The 27054-nt window shown below is 39.6% G+C and overlaps 1 protein-coding gene and 2 pseudogenes across 1 annotated transcript; all 3 read right to left on the bottom strand.

Moving 5' to 3' along the window:
- Positions 1-292: 292 nt before the first annotated feature.
- LOC140549714 (scavenger receptor cysteine-rich type 1 protein M130-like) lies at positions 293-11081 on the bottom strand (annotated as a pseudogene).
- A 181-nt stretch (positions 11082-11262) lies between these two features.
- LOC140549713 (scavenger receptor cysteine-rich domain-containing group B protein-like) lies at positions 11263-13818 on the bottom strand (annotated as a pseudogene).
- Positions 13819-18220: 4402 nt separating this feature from the next.
- On the bottom strand, positions 18221-25992 carry LOC140549711 (uncharacterized). Its single transcript, XM_072673459.1, has 11 exons — positions 25935-25992; positions 24790-25140; positions 23616-23705; positions 22597-22762; positions 21758-21931; positions 21454-21627; positions 20869-21042; positions 19928-20101; positions 19040-19213; positions 18865-18911; positions 18221-18771 (listed from the first exon to the last, which is right to left on the bottom strand). Exons 1-11 carry the CDS (start codon positions 25990-25992, stop codon positions 18221-18223), a joined length of 2133 nt encoding a protein of 710 aa, XP_072529560.1.
- Positions 25993-27054: the final 1062 nt, after the last annotated feature.

Genomic DNA, 27054 nt, shown 5'->3' with positions numbered 1-27054 from the left:
AAAGTGGTTAGCTCTGCTAACCCAAAATTCAAACAGGGTATTTAACATTACTTAGACCTTTTAGAGTAGTGTTTCTTAACCCTGGTCCCAGAGGCACACTGCCCTGCAAATTTGAGTGGATTTCCAGCTTTACCTCACCCTGTCAGGTCCGCGTCGCCGCGCCCACCCCAAGGGCGGTCCCGAGCCGCGGACCACAGGCTTCATGTTCAAGGACTTTTATGTTGACACCCGTTTATGTACGGCTCCATGTTTGTTCAGGTGTTGTTCATTCAGGTTCATGTTTTGATTCGGGTCACCTGAGAGCTGGGGGTACTAAAGGGGAGCAAACGTGAAGGTCTGGGCCGAGAATTACTCTTGCGACGCCAAGCGTTATGTTGGCTTTGCTCCCTGGCTGCCTACCAGCCTCAGGTGGCCTTCAGGTTTTGCCCGCATTAGTTTGTCACGTTTGTCTTGTTTCTCCCTCTCTGTTATTGCTGCACTCTTGTTTTCCCCCTGTTCATTTAATAAAACGTTATCATGCATTGCACCGTCCCTGCGAGTGTTCACCCGTCCATGTCTAGCTTAGCCAGCATGACCCACCCCTGCAACTCTTGTTAATGAGCTGATTAGTTTAATCAATTATCAATTTAAAATTTTTTAGTGTGTTGGGAGCAGGGAACGCACTAAACTGTGCAGGGTAAGGCGCCTCCAGTAGCAGGGTTGAGAAACCCTGATTTATAGCATCCAAAGAAGAGGACCCTCTGGAAGGCATAAATCTAAAACATCCACCCAAACGTCCATATGTCTGCTCTTCCCATTTTGTGGAAAAGAAACTTGGTTATGTTCTGGTGAAGTGGGCGCATTGGGTATTTGTGAGACTATCAGGTAAGAGCCTCACTATCACCTGAAACGTCTGCTTCACCAGAGCTACATAACTGAGCTACTCCTCTGGGTAGGATATTCTGTTTCTGGCATTGGAGCAAATGTGTGGATATTTGAGTGTTTATGGATTTAGTGCCTTCAACCACAGACACAGGTCCTCATTTAAGAAGATATTTCGGATATTTTGGATACCGGATATTTAAATGGCATCCCACAGCACTCCAATCTCTTTGTTGTGTTCATAACGCTGTTCAAGCGAAATTCCCCTTTTCTACCAGTTATTGTGACTCTCTCCAACAGAGCTTGTTATACTATTCATTTTTTATGTTTATTATCACAGTGTTTGTACTCTATATCAATGGATCCACTGTAGCATCGGATGTAAACAAAGATGGCCATCCTTATTGTTTCATGGAAAATAAGGTGGTAGGAGGACTACAAAAGAGGACTATAAAGCTTCTAGAACCCCAAAGGTGAAACACACCTGTTTCACTATCAGTGATCTGTCCAGCAGTGATGACATCATCATAATTCTCCTCTGTGTCCTCTTTTTCTACATCACCTAAGTCATACAAAAACAGACTGTGTTTATAAACATTGAATCATGTATCATCATATCAACATTGAATCATTCATAATCATTATCAATAAACATTTACACTGTGGTTTAATATAAAGTTAAAATGTCCTAGTTAACAAAATAATCACTGTATCATGCAACTAGTTGTGACATCGTCATAATATTCTACCATAGCTCCCATCATAAACAAAATGTATTTTGTATTAATGTACTCCTGCAATGTATTAATGTAATCCCCTGGGTAGGACCAGGGAATCAGATGGCTTTGACATTCACCAGTTCACATTCTTCTTTAGTGTTTGTTCATGAAGCCTCAAATTAGCCCATTAATGTCTTGTATTAAGGTGTAGGGTGATTAAGGGTGATTCAGGGCAATTCAGAACAAGAGTCTAAACAAGACTTGAGGATAAAGGTTTTGATTAGGATAAAGGGTGATTAGGTCCAGCACCTTGCCTTCTGTTAATCCCAGTTGGCAGGTGCAGGAACTCCTGGTACCATAGTGGTTCATGTGGCAGAACAGCTGTGGCCTAAGGGTGGCAGCCATGGCCTAATGGTTAGACAAGTTGGCTTGGGTCAAATCCCCTGGACTGGCACGTCTGAGGTGCCCTTGAGCAAGGCAGCTAACCGACAATTGCTCACTAGACGCTGAGGAGTCTGTCCACTGCTCCAGGTGTGTGTGCTCACTGGCCATAGTGACGTGTGTGTGTACTGCCACGGATGGGTTAAATGCAGAGGCTAAATTCCATTACACTGCTTTGCACTGGACACGAAGGATGTTCTTACTCTTAATCTTAACACATCATCTGTCATGTATTTGTTAACGATGAGTGGAATGGAGTTTGACACACACATGCTATCATTCTCTTACCTGAGAAATGCTCCTCATCCGCATTCTCATATCCTGAATGCTGTTCTTCAGAGAGAATACTTCCTGTTAGAGGAGAGCAGAACAGTCATGAAACATGTTTGTAATGTAGGACAGCCCACTTTAAGTACTGTGGATCAACTGAGTTGGCTGTTAGGAATATTAGTCCAGCCAGTAGATTTTATCTTATATAAAACTCTGCTGAAGTTGCTTAACCCAGCTGCATAACCCAGCCATTTCTTTGGGTTGGTCCAGTGTTCTGCTGTTGGTTTCTCCTCCACAAAATGCAAAGAGCAGACATATGGATATTTGGGTGGGTGTTTTAGATTTAGCGCCTTCAACTAAAGGCACAGGTTCTATACTTTAAACAGCGCCGGATAGTTGTTTCAGGTAAAGTAAGGTAGATTAAGGACCGTTAAACTTCTAGAATCCGAAAAGTAAAACTCACCTGCTTCACTATCAGGGATCTGTCCAGCAGGGATGACATCATCATAATTTTCCTCTTTTGCTGCATTGTCTAAAGCAATGAAAAGAAGACTGAATAATATTGAATCAGATTTTACACTATGGTTTAATGTAAAGTTAAAATGTCCTAGTTAACAAAATAATTAGTTTATTAAGTGACTAGTCCTGACAGCATCATAATATTCCACCGTTACCCACATCAGAAACTTTATTGGATAAAAAAGCAAAACATATTTTGTATTAATGTGATCTTGCAAGGACAGGACCAGAGAATCAGGTGGACATAACACTCACCAGTCCACATTTATTATTAATGTTTGTTCATGAAGCCTTGAATCAGCAGTACTTGTATGAAAACGGGGGTGGCATGAGTATGGAAGTGGTGAGGCTAGCAATATCAGAAAGGGTGATCCAGGGCAATTCAAAGAAAAGTGTGGGGCCATACCAAATATAGTGGCTTTGAAATTAGATCCCACCCACATGGTTACCCAAAACGTAGACTGATTTATTTCTGAAGGGAAGACTTAGTTTCCTTGGTATTATGTGAGGTCTGATGTGATGTGTAAAATGTTGTTCTGAGGTCCAGGTCTGTAATAAATACCATAGGATATCTATCTAATCAAGAGTTGAGGATAAAGATCTGTGCTTCAGCACATTTATGATGATGTTAGTTCATAGGTGTTGGCACACCAGGCAATGGAGTAAAATAAATACTGTAAAAATGAGGTCCCTCCATCACAAGGCCTTCCTCTATAGAGTTTTTGCCACTACTCTGGAGTTCTGGAGATGATTAGGTCCAGCACCTGGTCTTCTGTTAATCCCAGCTGGCAGGACCTCCTGGTGCCATAGTGGTTAAGAGTGTGTGTGTGTTAATTGCCACAAATGGGTTAAATGCAAATGCTAAATTCCGTTACACTGCTGTGCACTGGACATGAAGGATGACCATAACACTTCACCTGTCATATCTTTGTTGATGATGAGTGGAATGGAGATTGACACACACACATGCTATGTTTCTCTTACCTGAGAAAAACTCCTCATCCACATTTTCATATCCTGAATGCTGTTCTTCAGAGAGAATACTTCCTGTTAGAGGAGATCAGAACAATCTTAAAACCTGTTCAGAATGTAGGACCGCCCACTCTAGGTACAGTGGATCAACTAGGTTGACTGTAGGGAATATCAGTCCAGCGAATGTCATAAAAAACATTAATTGACTCACTTGCTTGCTCACTCAGTCACACACTCACTGGGTCTCATAACCTTAACTGTATGTCTTTGTTTACTCTGTCGGCATATCTTCCTTATGTCTCGGGTGTGTGTCTGTGAAAACCCACTCACTTATTATGACCCTCATCCCTTCACTCATTACCCTTCATTACTGATTCACTCAGTCTCTAACTCACTCGTGCACTCACTTGATCATTTGACTGGTCATTCACTCACTCTGTCAATCACTTGATTATTCTAACTTTTTGCTCATACGGCACCCATACACCCTGTAAATATGTACAGATATATATTCACAGATACACATTATCATTTAAATCAACATGCCTTGAGGATAGCTCACCTCTTTCAGTTAAGTATTTTTTGTTGGTGATGTATCTGGGGTCGATCTCCTCATAGATGTCCTCAGGCAGAGTCTTATGCCTCCTCCTAGAGAGCACTGTGAGAGAGACAGAGAGAAACATGGAGTCAGTTCAGTAGAAGAGAAGACTGATGACAGACTGAAGGACTGATGATGTTTAGAGAATGTACAGAAAGTGGATTGTAGATGATCTCTGAATCTCCCTACCTCTCCTGAGCACTCTGTTCTGGTTAAACAGCACAATCAGAAGCACTAAGGCCAGGAAGACCACCGTTCCCAGCACCAGGACAGACACTGGATAGATGTTGGGAACATCTGGTGGAGAGTTTCTTTTTCGCTTCGCTATTTGAACAACCGGAAATAAAAACACAGAACTTTAACTGTGTAGATCTGAACAATTTATTTAGAAACATATAGAAAAAGCACTAAGATGAAAAAGTGTACCTGTGGTGGAGGTGGTGGATGTTGTTATGACTTCAGTAGTAGTGGGCATGGATATGCCTGTAAATACAACCAAAATACAGCCAAAATACACATGTGACTTTTAGATAAAAGGTAAAAGGATTTTTAAAAAAGCCCACAACTCCAGACTACTGACTCCCGACTCCTCTAACCTGCACAGGTGACTCCAGCATCCTGCGAGTGGGAGCATTCAGTGTGTCTCTTCAGGGAATGAGTACAGTCCCACAGGTGAATCTCATTCCCTCTACACTTTATCTTGTTCAGCCAGATAGCTCCTCCACCAGCACCAAAGGCAGCACTCACATTAGCACTCAGCGCCGGTCCACAGCCCAACTGCCTGCAGACCACCTGAGCATTCCTGATGTCCCACAGATCATCACAGACTGTCCCCCACTTAGCGTTATGATACACCTCCAGCCTCCCAGAACAGCTTTCCTCTCCTCCCCTCAGCCTGAGAGGGAAGTATTCTACATCACACACATCACAGGATGAGAAATTAATTTTAATCATGGAACTCATGAAAAATACACATTTTGTCATTTTTTGTTTATTGAGAAGTAGTAAACACAGCACCTGTAGCTAATCAAACTTACAACATGATATTTTGCATCAAATTCTAATGCACAGTTGCTCTGTCATTCATTACTGTGGATTTTGAAGTGTGATATGAATTATTATCCTGTTATAGAAGCTGTTCCTTTTTCAGGACAAATGTCTTAAAAGATGATTTGACAATTACATCCATGATTCTTCCCTTTACTCATATACTATTCCTAATGCTTATGAGGCTTATGAGACACCCCCATGCTTCACAGTTGGCAAGGTGTTCTTTCATGAAATGTGGTTCCTTTTTTCTCCAGAGGCACCATTGCTGATTGTGGCCAAAGTGTGCTATTTGACTTCATTAGAGCACAGAAAAGCACTTCCAGCTAATCTGGCTTCTCTAGATGTTCTGTAGCATGCTTCAAACGTTGTATTGTGGGGAGGTCACAGGGAAGCTTTCCTTCCTATAGCCTTTCCCCATGAAGATTATATTTGTGCAAGCAGTGCTGCACAGTGAAAATGTGCGCCACTCTCTTGACTCTATTGGCTAAACTAAAAGGATGTTGGCAGTTATATGGGGGTCTTATGGGCATCAATTACTTTACATTTTAGGTCTTTAGACAGTTGCTAAATGGAGCCCATATTTAATCAGGACAAAACAGTACTTGGACGAGGCCTTAGTTACTAATCCAGGTCTGAGACTTTTTAATAAAAATCTTTAGCCATTGCAACTGTAACGGTGTCCAATCTTTAACTCAGGCAATATTGATTATTTTTTGTTTGATGTTATGAAAGTCATAGTAATTGTGCATTGTGTAATGTTTGATTAGCTACTAAAGTTGTGTTTAATACTCATTTACAAAATGTGTAATTTGACTAAGGGTAAATATAAACTTTCACATACATTTATTTATGAAATATTTCTACTGATATTTGCAAAATTTAAAATATTGACTTTTAATTTTTTGTCCTTACTTGAAAACTGTCTGTGAGTGGGAGATAATGAGTGTTTCAGATGGCTTCGTAACACTTGAGGATTTTCATCAACTGTGAATATGAAAAGATAATTATAAACATGATCATATATTATCATTTAATAAAGGTTTTAACACAAAAATATTTGATATATTTCAGCCTGCTGAATTTACATAATATAGGTCAAGTCCTTCTGACTTCCTATGATAAAACTCATATCAACTCAAAACCACAAGTTTGCAAGTGTCCTACCTGAGCAGGTAATGCGAGCAACCTCGTTGTTATTATCACATGTGTTCGGTCTCCAGTGAGAAGATGGACAGTGAAACAGAGTGGAATCATGTTTCCTACATTTCACTTCATCAAACCAATTAGGAGCTGATTCCACTCTTGCTCTGGCCCAGGACTCACTACCACTTCTTCCACAGTTCAGCTCTTGACAGATCAAACTTGCTGTATCTTCATCCATGCCATTTAAACACACATTCCCCCAGGTTCCATTGTAGAACACCTCCAGATTCCCCTCACAGCCCTCAGTGAGTCTCATCTCTTTAAACTCTGGTGGAAGAAAAAATGGTGAAGCCTAATATTTAGTTTTTAGTTTTTTTATTTCGCAAACTTTAACACACAGTATTTAAAATCAGTTCACCAATCACCTGAGCACACAACTCCTACTTCCTCCTTGTGTCCACATTTACCCTCTCCACACAGCTGATATCTGCAGTTCCACAGAGACGTCTCATTTCCCTCACACTCCACCTCATTCAGCAATTTGACTCCAGTTGCAGCTCCAAACCGAGCTGGTACTGGATCATTGAGGGCCACTCCACACTGCAGCTGTCTGCAGACCACCTGCGCATCCTTAATATCCCACAAGTCATCACTCACTGTCCCCCATGAGCCATTGTGGAAAACCTCCAGCCTTCCTGCACAGTCTCCCCCAGAACCAACCAGCCTGATGGAGCTGTGGATTCGGTTAAACTTACCTAAACTCCACACATACACACATACACAAACACAAACACAAACACACACACACACACATACACACACATATACAAAAGAACATTCACAGATGTTTTTCAGAGCTGTTTTATATCCAAACATCAGGTCACATAAAATATTTTATACTGTTAGCCAGAGCAGTGTATCAGTATTTTAACACTCACCAGAGCAGGTGATGTACAGCTGTTCTCTGGAGCTGCAGGTGACTGCTTGTACACTGCTGCAGTTCCCCAGATGAACTTCACTCCCAGAGCAGTTGAAACCCGTCACACACATGTAGCTGTGTTCAGAACTGGATGGAGATGAACTGGAGATCCTGAGCACAGAACCACAGCCCAGCTGTCTGCAGACCACAGAGCCCCCAGACTCACTCCGGGAGTCCATCAGAACTCTCCTCCAGTCCTGCCTGAAGTACACCTCCACCTCCCCCTCACACTCCATCCCTCCAGACAACCGCACTTGGCCATCATGAGACGCCAGAGAGGAACCTGAAGAGGAAAATCATCACTTATCTTAAAGCCTTTCTGCTTGTTTGAGATGATCATTGTCTCACAGTAGAACATTGTTCATTAACACTGAGTTTTACTCCAAGATACAGTGAACCATTTTAGATCTCACCACTGCAGATGACTCCAACATCCTGTTTATGAGAGCATGCAGTTCGACTCCATGATGAAATGGGACATTTTGACAGGTGTGTTTCGTTCCCCTGACAATTAAACACATCAGCCCAGATCCGGCCACTCCCCTCCCCAAACCAGTTTGACCCCACCACAGCCACAGCACTCCCACACTTCAGCTGACCACAGAGGACACTGGCAACTCTCATATCCAAGTTGACATCACACACTGTGCCCCTCTCACTGAGGTACTGGAGCTCCACTCGACCAGAACAGGAGTCTGAGCCGTTCAACAACTGAGCCTGAGTGTGACCTGAATGAACATCATATTACAGGAATTAGCATGAATAAGGGGTCACCAGAGGTCATCTCTTAATTTTCAAACATAGTTATGTAAGAAGAGTTTCTGCTTGGTTAAAACAAGAACCTGCAGCCACACTGGCCTTTTGTGGATCAGTTTGGTAAGGAAAGGAAAAACCAATTGCTGAATTAATGCGACAAGATTTACAGTAGCAAGAAGAATTTAAAACTGAAAGTTTACCAGCACACACCAGTCCCACATCACTGTCATGGGAACAGTTGTGTTTGAGTGAAGATGATGTTGGACAGAAGTGAATCTGAGATTCGTTGCCTCTACACTGAAGCTCCTCTGACCACACCTGACCCTCCCCTCTGCCAAAAGCAGCTGCTCCCAGCACCTCCACAGGAAGCCCACAGCCCAGCTCTCGACACACAACCTCTGCATCCTGCTGGTCAAAGTCAGCATCACACACTGTTCCCCAAGTTTCTCCATGAGACACTTCTACTCTCCCAGAGCACACGTGGAAACCATCAATGAGTCTGGACTGTCTGTGACCTGTGTGTATAGATTTTAATTAAAAGTCTGTATTTGATCATTAAAGATCAAATGCAGATACAGATCAAGTAGTCATAGATGCATTCACGTTCACTTCAGCTGAGATGGAATCTTTAAGTAAAGCTGACTGATGGATTAGAAAGCATATTTGCCACCGGCATTCATTATCAGAGAAATTGTGTTATGCTGCCATTGTTCAAGAGGATATCATAAAATTCATAAATGTACAACTAAAGTGTACTCCAAGAAATTCACATTTGCATGATTCACAAGGAGCTCACCATACTTATTTTATGATTCACAATCTCTGATTAACTGGTATCTGTGTTTTGCCAAATACACACAACCCAGCTGGTCATGTACTCAAACATGTATTGAGAAAGCACCACGGCATTCTGCTTTTCTCTGTCATGGGCCTTATAAAAAATGAATGAATGGATGGAAGCTCTGTATGATTTTCACATTCTACTCTGGTTAGGGTAAGGGTTCAGTTAAGTTCGGGTTATGGTTAAAGCTAGGGTTATGTTAATGGTTAGTTTAAATTTAGGTTGAGGTGTAGGTCCAGGTAAAAATAAAAATTCACTGGTTGCATTATAATATTCTCTGTTCAAACTGGTCGATTTTGGTGTGTCTGGATTTCACCAGTAATTTGTACATATGTACAAGAGTTTAATATATGTCTTTGTACTAATGGTATTTTAGTTACATATATATTAATTCCTAATGAAACCAGGCTGGACTGTTAGCCAATATACTTTGTTTAGAATGGGAACTAGTCACATACTTAAAATATATAATATATTATTGCTATCACTTTCTGCTGTGACACTGAGAATTTCCCCACTGTGGGACTAATAAAGGATTATCGTATCTCATCTTATCTAATTCATTTTGAATTAGGTCACTTTGTCAATTAATTATTTATATTTCTCACTCATTTCACACCTTTCCTGCATTTCCTCTTGTGTACATCACTTGAGAGCAACTGTTTTAAAGAATCCACATGAAATACATCCTTTACAATCTTTGCAAAAATGTATATGTGGCTATACTAATAATAATACTATACAGAACTATGGATGAGAATATAAACTATAGCTTACCTGAACAGATGACTCCAGCATCTTCAACATGAAAACAGCCATGTTTATTCCATCCTAGTGATTTACAGTGTTTCAGGGAAGACTCTAATCCTTTACAATCCACAGAGGCCATCCAGATTGGATCTGATCCTTGTCCAAAGTGAGCATCTCTCAGTACATCTACAGCTTCTCCACAGCCCAGCTCTCTACACACCACTGCAGCATCTCCCATATCCCAGCCATCATCACACACTGTTCCCCACTTATCATCATGAAACACCTCCACTCTCCCAGCACAGCGACTGCCACCATCCACCAATCTCACACTGCCTGTTCAACAGAGAGAGAAAGACAGAAAAAGTTATAGTGGTGTTTGAATGAATGTCAAAGAAAAATCACTTCTCTTTTACTTAGAAATTAAAATTATTGATCAAGTGAGTCAACCATTTAAATGTTTATTTTTTATGGTCAAATGTAAATAAATATAAAAGTTTATTATTTCATTTCAGTCTGTAAATATAGGGCTTACCAGAACACACCAGACCCACATCACTGTCATGGGAGCAGTTGTGTTTGAGTGAAGATGATGTTGGACAGAAGTGAATCTGAGATTCAGTGCCTCTACACTGAAGCTCCTCTGACCACACCTGACCCTCCCCTCTGCCAAAAGCAGCTGCTCCCAGCACCTCCACAGGAAGCCCACAGCCCAGCTCTCGACACACAACCTCTGCATCCTGCTGGTCAAAGTCAGCATCACACACTGTGCCCCAGGTCTCTCCACGAAGCACCTCTACTCTCCCAGAGCAGCGAGAACCACCAACCAGCTTGACACCTACAAGAATATGGTTGGCATACATTTATATGCACCATACATTTCTTTGTCTTTTTGTTTTCCGGAAATATGAAGAGGACAATAAAACATGAATGATAATTCATAGAATGTAGATTTAGTAAAGCCTACCTGAACATGTTAGTCCAGCATCTTTAGAATGATCACAGTTATGTGTTCCCCAGTCTGTAGATCTACAGTGCTTCAGTGTAGACTCTGATCCACTACAGTACACATCATCCATCCAGATTGTTCCTGATCCTGATCCAAAGTCAACATTACTCAGTGCGCTAACAGCCTCTCCACAGCCCAGCTCTCTACACACCACTGCAGCATCACTCATATCCCAGTGATCACTACACACTGTCCCCCACTGTCCTCTATGAAGAACCTCCACTCTCCCAGCACAGCGATGTCCACTATTCATCAGCCTCACATTGACTGTACAATGGGTACAAAGGGCAGAACAGACAAAGAGAACTGTTGACTGTGTTGTAAACACAGACAGAATAATACATTCAACATTCATTAAACACTGTTGTAGAACATGCAGCAATGGAATGTGAGCATTGGTTGGTTGTTGGTAATTTCCCTCTTACCACCACACACCAGTCCCACATCACTGTCATGGGAGCAGCTGTGTTTGAGTGAAGATGATGTTGGACAGAAGTGAATCTGAGATTCATCCCCTCTACACTGAAGCTCCTCTGAGCACACTTGACCCTCCCCTCTGCCAAAAGCAGCTGCTCCCAGCACCTCCACAGGAAGCCCACAGCCCAGCTCTCGACACACAACCTCTGCATCGTGCTGGTCAAAGTCAGCATCACACACTGTGACCCAGGTCTCATTGTGAAGAACCTCCACTCTCCCAGAGCAGCGAGAACCTCCAACCAGCCGAACACCTACAATAATGTTGACAAATTAAACTATATGACATTATATGATATTTATTTGATCAATACTTGAATATGCAAATGTCAAAAACCTATAAAAAGAGTACTGAATTAAACTTAATCAATAGTGTATTGAGAGATTTTTTCTTAAAGCAATGTATTGAAGGTAACCTGAGCAGATGACTCCAGCATCGTCATCATGTTCGCAATCATGTTTACCCCATCCTGCTGATCTACATTTCTTCAGTGTAGACTCTGATCCACTACAGTCCACATCATCCATCCAGATTTGTCCTGATCCAATTTGAAAGTGAGCATTTTGCAGTGCATCTACAGCCTCTCCACAGCCCAGCTCTCTACACACCACTGCAGCATCTCTCATATCCCAGTTATCCCCACACACTGTTCCCCACTGTCCTCTATGAAGAACCTCCACTCTCCCAGCACAGCGACTGCCACCATCCACCAGCCTTACACTATCTGAAGGATAGAGAGAAGGAGAGAGAGAGAAAGAGAGAGAGAGAGAGAGAGAGAGAGAGAGAGAGAGAGAGAGAGAGAGAGAGAGAGAGAGAGAGAAAGAGAGGGAGAGAGAAAGATATACAGATACACAGCATTATATGACCATAAAGAATGTGAACACACTGACATCACACTTACATGTGCTACTTGAAAACTGTAGGCATTAATATTGAGTTAGTGTCCCTTCCCCAAAGTAAATACACTGTAAGGTATTCTAGCTATTATACAGTCTTAATTATTTTGATGACCAATTTCCTGTTTGGCTAAAACAGGAATCCACATTGACCATTTGTGACAGACACAGATAGAATTTGGCTTCCCAGACAAGAAGAGAGCAGGAGATGTGAAAAATACCAAATACAAATACATAAAGGCAAATGTAAATACTACGGAGCCCCTGAAGTATCAAGGTAGAAAAATTGATTTAAAAACAGATTTAAAACGTCAGTTTAGAGGGGCTACTTTAGCACACAGCACATCACATGTTAGCACAGCTATGCATTTTCATAAATTATTTATGTATCAACATTTGTGATGTCCATGGCACCATATTCTGCTATCTTTAATAAATAATAATTTTAGGTTAAGGGTGGGTCCACCATCCACAATTATCATAAAGAAACTGGCCACAGACAAATACCTAGAGGATGGCTAACAAAAAATGCTTTAACAGATTGGACTGGATTTATTTATTTACAGCTGTGGACTACTTTGGTGTTCATGAGTATATTTAACAGACTCAATGGAAGGAGCAAACTAACATGATCAATCAAATTAAAACATTTAATAAAAACAAATAAAAATATACAAATAAAAATATCTGTCCACTAAGAAGTTTCTCAGCAGGTTAAATAAAAACACACACCCAAAAAAATAAGACATTAAGCTAATGGGTGACTCTTCAGTTAAGGAAACTGTTATATAAATGTATTTATATAAATGTATGTACATTTAACATAGAATATACTGTTAAGATTCATATAAGAAATAATGTATTACAAAATAAATAGCTCAGATATTAAATATAGTATTTATTGCACAAGCAAAAAAGATTTATGCACCAAAATCAATTAAATTTTTTTTTTAACATTCAATATTTTGCAACTTTTGCCTTGTCCTCAGCCCACAGTTTTAAACTTCTCTGCTGCAATAAAAGTATAAAAATGTGATTTATTCATTATAATAATGTAAAAAAGACACATAATTAATTATTTATGTTCATACCTACCTTGTTGTGATGTTAATGACACCTGGTGATGATAATCACATTTTTAGGTCCGCTATCTCCACTTAATCATTTAACTGTTTAGATTTTTAGAATTAGAAGTTAGGTGCACTTTCTCAAAAAATATGACTGCAAGGCATCAGTTAAAAAGCAAACCCTTTTTAATGACCCGGAGTTCTGCTTTGTCACTCAGCAAATAAATTTAAAATAATTTAATTCAATAATTAAATATATATTAAACTTAAATTAAATTACATTTTAAACCAAGAGAAATGGATAAGTACAATAAAACATGGTTCAAATTGAGTCAAGAAAAAAGAACTTAACCTTAACTGAATAGCGAGAGACATAAAGAGAGACAAAGAAATTCTGTGTTACAGTTCACTTACCAGCTGTGGAGAGAGTGATCGTGGAGGACAGAAGAATGAGAAGCACACAGCTGTCCATCTCCCTCTGACCTGCACACACTCCGTTCAACTCAGCAGCAGAACAAGCTTCACCTCCACTCCCCCAGAGAGACTGAAGACACTGAGAGAGAGAGAGAGAGAGAGAGAGAGAGAGAGAGAGAGAGAGAGAGACCCCAGCCGCCAATCACACTCACTATGACCTTATTAGAAAGAGGAGAGGAAACCATCAAACATTTTCAGTGACAAATCAGAGGAGGCATTTTTTTCTTTCTCCATATTTATCAAAAGAGCGTCAGCGCTGATCAACACAACCCCACCTCCCTCTCTAGAGGAGTGTATGTGTGTGTGTGTGTGTTTGTGTGTGTGTGAGAGAGGAGAGATGCTGGCAGCAGTGTGGTAGGAAACCCACCAACATACAGGAGACTGACTTCAGAGAGAGGAAACACTCCAGCTTTAATGCTGCACCTGCAGAGAGCTGATCCATACACTGATAAAGCCCCTCCCAACACACACACACACACTCATTGCTCTGAGTTAGGATATGGAAACACAAATACCAGTTTATCACAAAATAAATAAAATAAGCTAAAAAAAAACTACTACTACTACTACTACTAATAATAATAATAATAATAATGATTAGAAGAAGAAATATAAATGCTGCAAGCAGCAATCTGACGGTTTAAGCACAAATCAGTATAATGAGGCCTTACACAGTTTGGGCTGACTAGGCCTAAAAGGCCTCAAACAGTTTGGGTCTTATTTACAGAGAGAAAATGATGAACACAATTAAGTCAGAGACAAATTTACAGGTATATTTTATGACATTTATTTAAACCGTTATGATCTCAAAGTTAACCCTTTGATATACATTCCATAATGAGGCCCAACACACCCACAGTGGGCCAGTTTGATATACATGCCATAATAAAGCCCAATATATCCATATTGAGCCTCTTTGAAAAGCAGGAGACAAGTAAAAAAAAGTGTAACTGATCTGAGAATTAATTAAGAGCTTTCAACTAAGATGTTTAGCGAGATTTATTCAAATTGACCTTTTGACCTTTGTGTAATAAGTTGTAGTCTCTGAATGAATAAGTCAGACAAGGAGAAATTTCTGACACAACATGTAACTGCAAAGTTCTTCATGTCAGTGAACTGAATCAAATGGTACCATTTGTAATTTTTTAGGGCAGTGTGTGTGTTTTGTTTGACATCTCTATATTTATCTTTACATACATATACATATTTGCATCTGGATGCACCTTGAATTAGCTGAATGAATTAGGAGGGGTGTCCACAAACACTTGGACATATAGCGCTATAAAATAGCAACAAATAAAATTACATCAAAATGAAAACAGGGCCGCAAGCACATGCCTGCAGTACAAATAAGTACAAAACCTAAACAGTTATGATTTAATATATTGTGTAACACACACACACACACACACACACACACACACACACACACACACACACACAAAATAATAATCTCCAAGTTTAACCCTTTGATATACATCCATTATGGGCCTCTTTAATATACATTTCATAATAAGGTGGTTTACCTTCAGGACACAATCAGCTCCTCCATCTCACACGCACACTGACGAGCCAATATCAACCCAAAACCCTGCAAAGAGGGGTTCAGTGAATGTGTAGTTGAATGTGTGTAAGTGAGTCAGTGTGTGTGTGTCTGAGGAGATGCTGTAGAAAGAAAGAGTGCCAGCCGGCCAGTCCTCCAAGTTTAACCCTTTGATATACATTCATTATGGGCCTCTTTAATATACATTTCATAATAAGGCCCAATATATTCCTAACAGAATTTTGGAATACAGGAAACAAGTAAAATGAGTTGAGATTTTGCCAAAAAAGTGCCTATATAATCTGATAATCAATCAGGAGCTTTCAACCAAGCTGTTCAGGGAGATTTGTTTCAATTGACCTTTTGACCTTTGTACAGGGTGGGCCATTTATTTGGATACACCTAAATAAAATGGGAATGGTTGGTGATATTAACGTCCTGTTTGTGGCACATTAGTATATTTTGGGGGGGAAACTTTTCAAGATGGGTGGTGACCATGGTGGCCATTTTGAAGTCGGCCATTTTGGATCCAACTTTAGTTTTTTCAATGGGAAGAGGGTCATGTGACACATCAAACTTATTGAGAATTTCACAAGAAAAACAATGGTGTGCTTGGTTTTAACGTAAGTTTATATGTTATTTACAAGTTTCTGACCACTTATAAAATGTGTTCAAAGTGCTACCCATTGTGTTGGATTGTCAATGCAACCCTCTTTTCCCACTCTTCACACACTGATAGCAACACCGCAGAAGAAATGCTAGCACAGGCTTCCAGTATCCGTATTTTCAGGTGCTGCACATCTCGTATCTTCACAGCATAGGCAATTGCCTTCAAATAGTGGGGCCATTCTTCATCAATGGAAACCTCAAAGCCACTGGATATTTGAAATTGCTACATGATGATGTGTTTCTTTATGCACTGAAGCTGGCACATTCCCTGAGTTTTTCCAGCAAGATGGTGTACCACCACATTATGGGTGTCAGGTCTGAGCATTCCTAGATGAACAGTTTCCTGGAAAGTGGATTGGTCATCGTGGGCCAGTTGAATGGCCCCCAAGGTCTCCCGATCTGACCCCCTTAGACTTTTATCTTTGGGGTCATCTGAAAGCAATTGCCTATGCTGTGAAGATACGAGATGTGTAGCACCTGAAACTACAGATACTGGAAGCCTGTGCTAGCATTTCTTCTGCGGTGTTGCTATCAGTGTTTTTCCATTGTTTTTCTTGTGAAATTCTCAATAAGTTTAATGTGTCACATGACCCTCTTGCCATTGAAAAAACTAAAGTTGGATCCAAAACGGCCAACTTCAAAATGGCCGCCATGATCACCACCCATCTTGAAAAGTTTTCCCCCTCCCATATACTAATGTGCCACAAACAGGAAGTTAATATCACCAACCATTCCCATTTTATTTAGGTGTATCCATATAAATGGCCCACCCTGTATAATAAGCTGTATTATCTGAATAAATACCCAAAGTCCAGACAAGAAGTTGCATTTCTAACTAAACAAATAACAAAAGTCATACAGGTCAGAAAACGGAATCAATAGGTGCCATTGTTAATTCTTTTAGGTGAGTGTTTTGTTGATCTTGTGTCCTCTTACTGGTTCCTGTAAAGCTGCTTTGTGTCAACACCACTTGTAAAAACCTAAAACCCCCGGTGAGCAAGCCTAAGGCAACAGTGGCAAAGAAAAACTCTCAGAGCTGGACGAACAAACCTGGGTAGGAACCAAGACTCACAAGGGGGACCCATCCTCCTGATATAAGCACAATATAACTAATATAATAATAATAGAGATAGTAAAAATAATGAAAGTAATGATGGTTAATGGTGGTAATAACATATATGTTTTGATCAGACAATGAAAACATGCTTTATTACTGCATATTTATGCATTATTACTGCCTATTATTACTCCTACCAACTGTTTCATTTGAAATCTCACTTCTGCCTCAGTTCTTTCATCTCCCTGCACTCATGGTAAACTTGAGTGCACATAATAAAAAAAAATGTCATACCATATGTTTGTTAGTTCTTTTAATTTTAATACACTGAATGCACATATTTTGGCAAGAGAACAAAACCATACATAAGATGTGGCAGAAAGTCCAAGTACTGTAATCTCAGCATTGGGAAAGGCAAAGACACAATAAGTGAAAGACTGTACCAATCGCAGAGACACACACAGATACCAGTGCAAGTCAACCCAAATGAAATGCATTAAACTCATTTTAACATTACTTTTTACTTTTTACTTTTTACTTTTCGATGGGTCTCTTCAACAGTCTCTCTAATGGCTCTCTGTGGCCGTGAAACTAGCGTTTATGCTGTGGGTTCTCCTCCATAAACAAGAAGGAGTTGTTCATGATCGATGGAGGTGCACTGGTTTTCTGATAAAAAAAGTAGAGAAGTTGCTTTTTTAGTTGCAGTTTCTATCTTTTTTGGCTATTGTGACAATTTGATCTTCTCTTCCCAAAAAAACACATCAGTTTCCCAAATGTAATGAAGTTGTAGAAGTTGAATCCTGAAAACCATGTAATTTTTACCTCCTACATATCAAGCTAATAGCTGAAATTGGAGTTCTCCACAGATTCCAAGTCTTTTGTGTTCCTCATGCAGGGACAGGCATTGCTTAGGTTCACCTCATCCCCACTTCATACTTGTCCAGGGGAATGAACTGGCAACCTTCCAGCCCCAAACCTGCTTCTCTAACCTATAGACCACAGCCACCTCCAACATAAAACCCATTTTGGGGGAGCACATACACATACATGACATGCTCTGTCATCATGTCCACTAGTTGAGTATCAGCAGTAATATGTGCTTTCCAGAGCAGAGGAGTGTGTGGTTTACTTTCAGGACACAATCGGCTCCTCCATCTCACACACGCACACTGATGAGCCAATATCAACCCAAAACCCTGCAAAGAGGGGTTCAATGAATGTGTAGTTGAATGTGTGTAAGTGAGTCAGTGTGTGTGTGTCTGAGGAGATGCTGTAGAAAGAAAGAGTGCCAGCCGGCCAGTCCAGATAAACTCCTACTCTGTTGGAGCTGAAGGGCATTGATATGGCAGTGTACTTCTTATTGTGCCAGGCAGTGTAACTGTCATTACGGCAGTCCAGACCCCAGGATTTTCCATTGTATCCAAATCTACAGTCATCACTGTCTCCTTTCCGACTGATTGCTTTATATGTCAGTGCAACAGCAGCACTGCCACTGTACTCAGCCTCCCAGTAACAGCGTCCAGTCAGACTCTCTCTACAGAGGACCTCTTTCCAGCTATCGAACCTCTCTGGATGAACAGGGTACGGCTGCTGCTCTGTCACGCGCTTCACTGCTCTGCCCCCCTCAGACAGAGAGAGACGGATGTTTGCTGTGTTTGGGTCCAGCGTGAGCTCACAGGCATCTGCATGCAAGAGGGGAAGTTACAATGTGTGTGTGTGTGTGTGTGTGTGTGTGTGTGTGTGTGTATGTGTTACACTGAACATAGTAAACATGCATTTTCTTAGACCCAGTTTGATCAGGCTGCTCCGTCCATGTTCCAGCCTAGAAACAAAGCACATGTTTTTACATGTGTTTTACATGTTTTACTACTTCATTTTTTACATAATTTGTTTAGAGACGAAAAGCTAAGCTAATACATCTTAACACCCAACACACACAGCTCTACATACTTGAGTGTCTCTAGTTTGCAGTCTGGATCCTGCTGCCTAGCAAACAGCAGCTTCACTCCTGAGTCTTCTGGATGGTTGTAGGTCAGATCCAGTTCTTTCAAGTGTGATGGGTTTGAACTCAGAGCTGAAGCCAGGAATGAACAGCCTTGCTTTGTTACCAAACAACCGGATAATCTGAATAAAGGAAGAAAGACAAAATGAGAGATTAATTTTACATGGGGCAAAACAAGCAGCAGGCATGTCGTCTTGATACGCAAACTGCAAGCACTACATTCTATATAATATACACAAGACTTTTTGCAAGTCTAAAGAACCCAGGACCAGGTGGCAAGTGGTGCCATCAGCTATGTTGGGGAGACTGGGAGATCTAGGGTTCATTGGCTTCTTCCAAAACCCTATTTATACTCATCTTGCGACTGCAGAGTTTAAAGGACTTTTTTTGTATTATGGAACGGTTAGACCAACAGCTGGTTGCCACAGTCAAGGTCCTGAGTCTGACGGAAATCCACATTTATTTGTGTCTGGTATGCAGTGAATAAACACTGACACACAAAAAGACTCGTATCTCCATTTTTGCTATACGTCGGTTGTTTTTTGCATTGTGTCAAAATGTCATGAAGAATGGACCAATAGCAATTCTTCAAAATTACTTGCTTTTTTCATCTACTGTAAAATGGACATTTTGGAGATACAAGATTTGTGTGTGACAGCTACATTGGACATACAAACATTCATTAAAATATTAAAAGTCAATAAATAAGTAAGTCTGGTGGTTATGGTGGAAATCATTCAAAAAAGGCATACAAACATTTTTTAGAAACCTTTTCCTCTTTTCTGCACAAAATCAATTACAAAAAAGTAATATGTCTACCTTCCAGAAAATCTCACCTGAGTATCCTCAGTTTACAATCTGAACTCTTTAGTCCAGTAGAGAGTACTTCTACTCCAGAGTCCTGCAGGTCATTGTTACTGAGGTCCAGCTCTTTCAAAGAGAAGGATTCTAAATTTAGAGCTGATGTGAGATATTTACAGGACTCTACAGTCAGGTTACAGATGGCTAATCTGTATTGGAGTAGAAAATAAAGAACAGAAATAAGAAATTACATAAAAGCATAATTATGAAAAAAGTTCACTTTGACTTTCATAGTATGATGTGTGCTGCAAACTCGTGGTTCTTTCAATTTGCACTGCTGTCATTATTGCACAATCTACTGTTTAACAGCTGCATTTACACTCGTAAAAACTTGTACATTTATGATTTATTATTTCTGCTAAGTTTATGTCTTTCTGTTTTCTGTCATTAGCACTTTATCATTTACCATTACAGAGGATTTAATCCCAAACATGGCTTTACTAAATCTAAAAGCTACCCCCATTGTGCAGCAAGGATTTTTAATAACCCATTAATGTCCATCATAAATGAATTCACAAAAAGCCCACCTGAGTATTTCCAGTGTACAGTGTAAGTTGTTCAGTCCAGCCGAGAGCAGCTCCACCCCTGAATCTTTCACAAAATTGTTACTGACATCCAGTTCTTTTAGAGAAGAGTTTTCTGATTGCAGAGCAGATGCAAGAGATCTGCAGGACTCCACTGTGAGATTACAACTGGCTAACCTGCAAAGGAGAATACAGTTAAATCAGAATTTGTAAAAATTGATAATGACATTTCTCTTGTATAAGGTATACTGTTTATTATATTATTTCTGTCATTAGAGAATATCATGTATGGAAATGCTTTTAATATTGGTCATATAGGCCATTTTTAAAACTGCCCAATTGAGGATGATTTTCACAATTACATTTCCAGACTGAAAACACAGAAAGCTCACTTAAGTATCTCCAGTTTACAGTGTGCACTTTTAAGTCCAACAGAGAGCTGCTCCACTCCTGAGCTTCTCAGATTGTTGTTACTGATGTCCAGCTCTTTCAGGAACGTATTTTCGGATTGCAGAGCTGAAGTGAGAAACTTGCAGGATCCTTTGGTGAGATTACAACTAGCTAATCTGCAGAGGGAGAAATAACAGCACGGAATACACTTCAACAATCTGAAAACAATCAGTATTCTTATTTCTATTTCTATTGCATGTTTACATCTTTGCATTTAAATAGGGTGTTAACAAGGACTTAATACAGTATCAGGCTCTATTTCTCTAGGAAAGCTTTCCACTATTTCCGGGAATGTTCTTAATGTTGTTAGTTAGGTCAAATATTTTCTTGTTATTTCTGTTTCCTACTAATATAATCATTTCTCACACTATATATGACTGCAGCTTAAGATGAGAAGCATGGACCTGGTTTAGAACTAACTAACTAACTTACCCTAGACTGAAAATTCTTCACAATTGGGTAATGAATTTTTGTTTTATGAAATTAGAACCAAAGAAAACAAAGGAGTAAATTCATAAAATGTTTACCTCAGTATCTCCAGTTTACAATGTGAACTCTTCAGTCCAACAGAGAGCAGCTCCACTCCAGAATCTTGCAGAACATTGTTACAGAGGTCCATCTCTTTTAGCGACAGGTTTTCTGATTGCAGAACTGCTTGCAGAGTGTCACATGACTGTTTACCAAGTTTACACGTAGCAAGTCTATAAATTAAATCAAATAGATCTTAGAAAATACAGGAAGATATTTTAAGTGAAAAGGAGAGTACTGCTTTTCTAATAAAATACTTTTCATGTATGTAGAATAATTATTTTTTTTAATTAAAATACAGACCTGAGTATCTCCAGTTTACTGTGTGAACTCTTAAGTCCAGAAGAGAGCAGCTCCAATCCTGAATCCCACAGATTATTGTTACTGAGATCCAGATGTTTCAAAGCTGTGTTTTCTGACTGTAGAGCTGCACCCAAAGTTTCAATATTCTGTACAGTTAGATTACAGTCGGCTAATCTACAAAAGTGAGGATAAGCGGAGAAAAGCGAGTATTAAGGAGTCATAAACTTAGTGTACATATGTAATTGTCTGAACATTACAGGTGAAAATAGTTTACATATGGTCCTGGTCATTGACTTTTTGCCATATTTTGCTAAAACCTGGTTTACTTATTGTTAAGCAGGGACCAACACACTGAAAACTGCCACTGTAGCCATGAAACAACTACATTTTGGGAGGAGAATTTATAACTGAAGCCCCCTCCTATAAATTCCATCTCTACCTTCTTCAGGACAAAGTCTTCACAACCCTCCACCACACCATCACTTCCCCTTTTATCATTTCTAGCTTCACTTATCAGAGGGGGGCTGTTTAAAGCAGAAGCCACCTGAACTCCAGCCCATATAATTAGCAAGTGCCAGAGATCCAGCCCTGCCTCTACAAAACTGCCAAAAATCTTCTTTCCCGTGCCCTGACTGGTTTTAGGACTGTATTGTTTATTAGGTTTTTGAGTGTAATGTCATAAAAGTATAAAAATAGTTGTGAGGTCTTTGGCAAAATTGGTGAGACCCTGGTCTTACACTCCATATTAATTATATTGCAGGATTTCTATTAGTATTTTTATTTGTATCATTCTTCACTTTTTCATCAATAAGTAATGATGTTCTGAAATAATAACTCACCGAGCCTTACTGCAGTTTCTAACACTAGGGATGAGTCGTCTGTAACCCTCTTCTGATGTGTTAAATTTCTTCAGGTCCCATTCATTACGCACATGCTGCGATTTAAGGCGCATATAGGCTATGGCTGAGCACTGTATAGGAGAGAGCTTCTTTTCTGAGAACTTCTCTGGAATCAGAAGGAAACAATAGAAGGCTTTTAGATACTTTTAGCATTCAATCTTGTCCAGTTACATTAAAAGCTGAGAATGTTTATCTTCGTCTCTGGACATGTCTTAAACCAAATGAGAAAACAATGTAAAGCCATGTATCTGGATTATTAAAAAATAATAATACTAGAATACCAATATACAGATACACACAGATACCAATGTACATTGCATGTCAAAATGTTTGTGGACACTCCTTCTAATGAATGTATTCAGCTACTTTAAGTTGCACCCATTGCTGACACAGATGTGCAAATGCACACATACTGACACAGCTTGTCTAGTCCCTGTACAGAACTGCTGCTAGAATAGAACTCTGCTAGAATAGGACTTTCTGGAGTACATAAATATGAATCTATTGGCACCATGCCTAATGCCTACATAAAGCCCCCCAGCATTGAGCTGTGAATCAGTGAAACTGTGTTCTCTGGAATGATGGTGACCTATCCAGGCTTTATGGGATGAGGTGGGCAGTTAGGAATGGGGTAGAGTGGTGATCATCCAACATCCTGACCCCACTAATGCTCTTGTCGCTAAATGCAATCAAAGTAGAGCTCCTAAATCTAGTAGAAATCCTTCCCTTGACTGTAGATACAGTTACTCCAACAAAAGCAGGATAAAATCTTTTTACATTTTGGAAGAAACAACAAATCAGCAGGTGCCCCAATAGTGTATCAATAATACAATCCAAATGTGGGCAATATATGCAGTATTCTTAAATATGTATTTAATTAAAGTATTTTAAGTAATTCCTAAAAGTTATTAAATATTACTTAATTATTAAGTTAAGTAAATGTATTAAATAAAGTTTACCTTTGAGGATACATCCAATAAATGCAGTTAATATTACAGAAAAAACTGAAATGCAGAGGATCGCAATCTTCCAAGCATGAAAAACCTTTCCTATAATACAAACCAGATAAAATATAATCACAATAAGAAAATTGAAGTGACAAACATAGAGGATGAGTAGGGTAGCCCACAATTTGCTGAGCTTTCATTATAGCTGAAAGATCTAAAAAAACATTTTCACAATCTTTAATTATCTTTTCTTAAACCCCAAGAAAGTCAACAAGACTGCTGCTCAGTGCTAATGAATCTAATCTAAATGAAAATAATTGTTGGATGAAGTGTACCTTGAAATAAGCCAAAAGAAGCCAACAGAAAACAAACAAAGAAAAAACAGAAAACTGGGTTTTGAAACCACATCATATTACAACAGCAGGCAAACAGTACTGGTTATAGGGCACATCATTAAAATACCATGTTCATAAGATGCTGTTTGACAGATGTGTGTCTGAATAGAGTGGAAAGCTACACGAGCATCTGTAAATAAAACCCTAGATTAGCTATTTACCTAAAGTAAGAGCAGAGATGAGCCTAATATGCTGATAGTCTCATGCATGCCACCAAAACAGCTCACTATACCAGACCTATGAAGATGCCCTGTGGTATTTGGCACGGATACTTGTGGGATCCTATAATTTGTGAGATGGATCTGCTGAGAATCCAGTGCATCCCACAGGTAAATGATTCATGCTTATCTTTTTTCTTTTTCTTTTTTTTTTGTGCACGTATTTGTCACTGTACAGTGTACACTGTACAGCGAAATGTGTCTTCCGCATTTAGCCCATCTGGTAGTGAATACACACACACACACACACACCTGTGTGTTAGGGGCAGTGAGTACACACACACCCAGAGCAGTGGGCAGCCAACTCCAGCGCCCGGGGAGCAGAGAGGGAAAAGGGCCTTGCTCAAGGACCCAACAGTGGCAGCAGATCTTCACCCCATTTTTCCCACAGACATTCTAGATCTCAACATGCCAGCTGTTACAGGATGTTGAGCATTATTTACTTTATCTGTGAGTGATCTTAATGTTTTGGCTCATCTGTGTAAATAACAATAAGTTGGGTATGTTCAGATTTTGAGTCTATAACTGTCTGGGCTATAAGAAATATGGTAATGATATTGTGATAGTTCTTACCTTTGACTTCAACATAAACAGTTATGTCATCATACCAAGACTTGGACTCAATGTAACACTTGTAAGCTCCTTCATCAGAAGGTCGCACTGCTGAGAGTTTCAACGAGGCATTGCCGTTCTGCAGCTCCTCTTTAAACAGTCCTGTTCTCCCTTTATAGGACTCCATCTGCTTCTCATTTCTGTCCTCATAGTATTCATATAGATGGACTAGTGTGTCTGTCAGATGCAGCCTGAACCACTCCACCCTCATATCATTAGCACTGATGCTAGGCTGAATAAAGCAGGGTAGAACCAAGTCTTCACCAGCTTCAGCAACAAGAGGAGCAGCTGGACCAACTACTTTTAAAAGATCTAGAATAAGAAAAAAAGCATGTCTTAGTTTTTACCTGTTATTTCTCGTGATAGCTCTTCTAATTTAGTCCTAATCAGCTACCAGTTTAACATGACGTACTGTACTTTGAAACTAGAAATCCTACGAAGTGGTTCCCGCATAAACATGTAAGGCTAGGGCGGATTTGTGATAGAGTGTCTTCTTCTTCAAGGTCATAGTCTGCCTCTGATTAACTGATTAACTAGCTCAGTCTGTTGTGAAAGTCACACACCTTTCCTAAATTTGATGCTTGCACAAAGTGATGTCAAACTACTGCGAATGCTAAGAAAGTCAATCCAGAAGCCCAATGTTAAAGGTGGTATATAAACTTCTACTACTTTAATTTTGCCTGGTTTAAAGGCTGCCAATTTGGAGTCATTCAAGTAAAGTTAGTGACCTGGACTTAATGGTGGAGAGAGACAACTCACCCACTCCAACCCTAAGATTAAAACAAAGAAGACCCAAAAACTAAGAAGTGTCTAAATGATGCACAGAATTGCATAGTTAAGCTGGTGATTCATCAGAACTGTCAGCACCATTTCTACAGCGCTCACTGTGCTTCTCGAAGATTCTCCATGCTTGTTTCTTCTGGTCACCAGAAGGTGAGGCCCTGATCACAACTCAGAACCTGTCATATTCAATAGCTCCAGTTTTGTACTACCCTCATCCTCAGAAGTTATTTCATGGACCTTATGTAGCTTTGTTCTCAGTATTTAAGATCACCAGTCTTTTGTAGACACACACAGCTGTTTTTTTACAGAATGTGAACAAATACCTGAAGTTGTCTTCACAAAGGCAGAGGACATCAATAGGGTCATACAGAAAAACATCATGCCTGAAGGACAAAGTAAGGAAATGAATGTCTTGCACAAACTGAATTTAGGCTTTGTATATATATATATATATATATATATATATATATATATATATATATATATATATATATATATATATATATATACCTTTGTTACCTGTAGCTTTTCTGTTGCATATATTTGAAGGTGATACACTTTCTCAATGTCAATAGCTATTCCCCCACCGGCCCTTCTAAACAGACTACTATGACTCCAGTAATCAATCATCACAGCACACTTTTCAATGTTAGATTGGTTGAAACATGAGCAAGAAAAGCTTTTTCCCTTTTTCCTGCTGTGTCTCTAATCAGCATATTGAGCTGACTAGTACATTAACTATACATTGTGCTTCTTTACCAATGATTTCTACAGTCATTGTTCTTTACCAAACATATCAACTATACTCAGCTAAATTATAAAGGTAGGGACATGTTTTATGTCTTAAATATAAATATTTTTTTGAGCAACCTCCTACCTTAAAGCACCCAGGATCCCAGTCAGGATAAAAAAATGTTACAGTACTTTTTTCATCTCCAATCACTTGCAAGCACTGGAATGTGGGAAGTAGGATTTTCCAACCAGCACGTACAAGCAGAATTATGAACGTTCTATCAGCCACCATTTTTCATGTCACTAGTAATTTCAGCTTCACAAGTGGAAAGTGTAAGTGTAAGAAATGGGACATGAATTAGTGCCTGTGTTTGAAGTCAGGAACATCTCACATGTTTACTGCGCTTGCACCAAGAGAAGTGCTGTATTAAAGTTTTATGATCTTTACAACAGGCTAAAGTCCAATCGATTCTAAACACAGATTTAAAGCTTGTTCGTCTAATGTTGGCTCTTTTAGGACTGACTTTATCTGCAAAAATGTTATAATGAAGTTCTACATTTCCTGATTTTATACCTGTTTGTCTTTCAATTCATTTTAATTACATGGGCAGCAGTAGGTGCATGATAAATGCATCAAGACATTTGTGGACAGAGACCCAACAAAATCCCATGGTTTAGCAAGTTAGCAGGACTACTTGTGTGAAATCCAGC

This window comes from Salminus brasiliensis, chromosome 2, assembly GCF_030463535.1.
Source record: "Salminus brasiliensis chromosome 2, fSalBra1.hap2, whole genome shotgun sequence".
NCBI lineage: Eukaryota > Metazoa > Chordata > Actinopteri > Characiformes > Bryconidae > Salminus > Salminus brasiliensis.
This window is presented reverse-complemented; position numbering and strand designations above follow the sequence as displayed.